Here is a 2311-nt window from a genome sequence, read left to right as displayed (position 1 = left end):
AGAGAATAAAATTTCTGCTTACAGTGAGTATTCATTTACTATAGGATCACACAGAGACTCTCAAATCTGCATGCCAAGGACCTTGTTTCCTAGCTCACCAACCTATGTGCAAACATTTCTCCTAGATGCCCCTTGTTTTTCTGCTGGCTGAGTACTCAGTTTATTCCCTCTTGACCAATCTCCAAGAATTTAATATTGATCATAGCCTCATAATCAGTTTTAGTTCTTCAGATTCTCACAGCATGATTCAATTCTTTCCAAGTTTCTCAGTTAACCTAAAAATTGCACTTCATTCTTTATTGTTGCTATTATTTCTTCATTTTTTTTCTCATATCAGTAGTTTGTGAGACCGTATTTCTTCTCTTTCTACATGTTTCAATTTTTCCATCTCCAAAACTGTCTAGTTTAGTTCTATGTTTTGCATATGATTTGATCAATTGATATAATTATTTGATTTTCTTAACTAACAACCTAAAATACAATTATCAAATAGATGGCTCATAGTCAAATGAAATGTCAGGGTTTCTTCATCTCACCCTTAATTCTTCGAGTGACCCTTCTGACAGCTTCTTTTACCTCCCTGTTACGAAGGGTATAAATAATAGGATTGAGAAAAGGGGTAAGAAAAGCATAAACAAGAGCAATAAACTTGTCTCTGCCCTCAGAGTGCACCACAGGGGGGCCCACATACACAATCCAAGCAGAGCCATAGAAGAGCGTTACTACTGTAACATGGGAGGAACAGGTAGAAAAGGCCTTGGCACGACTGGCAGCCGATGGCAGCTTCAGCACAGCTTTAAAGATGCCTCCATAGAACCCTAAAATAATAACAAGATTGCAGGTGTTGATCAAACCAATCACTACAATATAAACCTGAGTGTGCCAACCTGTGTTCACACAAGCCAACCGCATCAGGGGTGCCAGGTCACAGAAGTAATGGGAGACTTGTCTAAAGCAGTAGGGCAGAGAGACAATAAGGCCAGCTGGCACAAGTGCAGATGAGAAGCCACCCAACCATGCTATCACTGCTAACCACTGCTGCACCTGTCTGCTCATGAGGGCATGGTAGTGGAGCGGGCGACAGATGGCAAGGTAGCGGTCCAGTGCCATGACACACAATAGGTAACACTCAGTGAGCCCCAAGGAATGGAAAATGTACAGCTGTGTGAAGCATGTGGCTGATGAGATGGGTGAGCTCCCGTGGAGCAAAGTGTGCAGCAGGGTGGGCACTGTGGTGCTGATGTACCAGAGCTCCAGAAAGGACAGGACACTGATAAAGAAGTACATGGGTGTGGAGAGCCCAGAATCTGTTTTCACGAGGACAATGATGAACAAATTCCCTGCAAGGGTGAGGAGATAGATACACAGGATCCCTATGAAGGCAAGAGGTCCAAGGATGCCAGAGGTGGTGAATCCTGCAAGAACAAAAGTCTGGATCCAGGTGTGGTTGACATGATCCATGATTCCAGCAGCAAGTGGTAGAGGAAGAAGGTGAATGATTTTAGGACACTTCCTCTTGAGAAAGTTCTAAACTAAAAGAATAAAACAGAACAAAACAAAAAACAGAATGCCAAAGCCTGAAAAGAACTTAGAAATTATCAAAGCAGTCCTATTTACATTGCGAAGGAGGAGCTAGACATGAGAAGTCAGAAGTGGTTTGCTCAAACTCTAGCCTACAGAGATGAAGAGGAGTTCAGAATCCTTGCTTCAGAGAAGCGCTTGTCCTACAGGGCAGCATCAGAATCTCAGGCTCCAGGCTCCTCTTCCTCTGGCCCCTGCCAGAATACAAAGACAAAACATTTCTTTTGTTGACTCTTCTACATTCCCAAATGAAATGTTCCATGATACTTGAAGGTATTCACACATACTGTATACTCTGTATTCAACAACCAGCCACCCTGCACCGTGGGAAAGGGAAACATATACTTTCTAGAAGCTGACTCCTAAGATCCCCTTAGGAAGACTCTCTGGAATTTAGCAATGTTCTTGTTAAAGGTTGAAGGGGAATAAATAATTGGGGGTACTCAACTGGCTTTTCCCAAAGCTCAGAAGTGCAATACAGAGTGAATAATTGAAAAGCAGACAAGATACATTGTTTGGAAGGATGCCAAAAGGAGGTGTGCATCTGTAATTCCAATAGGTATGGGGAGAAGAAAATGAATCAGGCTTCTAAGGTGTACATTTCACAGGTCAGGAAGAGATATAGTCAAAAAGAACCCAACCATTTTTTTGGTAGTTAGCTTTGTAAACTTGTTTTGTCTGAAATAAATATTGGGACTCATCATTTCCTCTCTACCACACTTTCTTCTAC

The 2311-nt window shown here is 42.1% G+C and overlaps 1 protein-coding gene across 1 annotated transcript; it reads right to left on the bottom strand.

Annotated features, from left to right (window-relative positions):
• Nucleotides 1–516: 516 nt before the first annotated feature.
• Nucleotides 517–1461, bottom strand: LOC101569783 (olfactory receptor 6N1-like). The gene has a single exon (XM_004640004.1). It carries the CDS (start codon nucleotides 1459–1461, stop codon nucleotides 517–519), a length of 945 nt encoding a protein of 314 aa, XP_004640061.1.
• Nucleotides 1462–2311: the final 850 nt, after the last annotated feature.

The sequence above is a fragment of the Octodon degus genome, unplaced genomic scaffold (assembly GCF_000260255.1).
Source record: "Octodon degus isolate 3935 unplaced genomic scaffold, OctDeg1.0 scaffold00116, whole genome shotgun sequence".
Lineage (NCBI taxonomy): Eukaryota > Metazoa > Chordata > Mammalia > Rodentia > Octodontidae > Octodon > Octodon degus.
This window is presented reverse-complemented; position numbering and strand designations above follow the sequence as displayed.

Excerpts from the sequence above, each read along its gene's own strand:
- LOC101569783 (XM_004640004.1), bottom strand. The coding sequence starts at position 1,461 with ATGGATCATGTCAACCACACCTGGATCCAGACTTTTGTTCTTGCAGGA.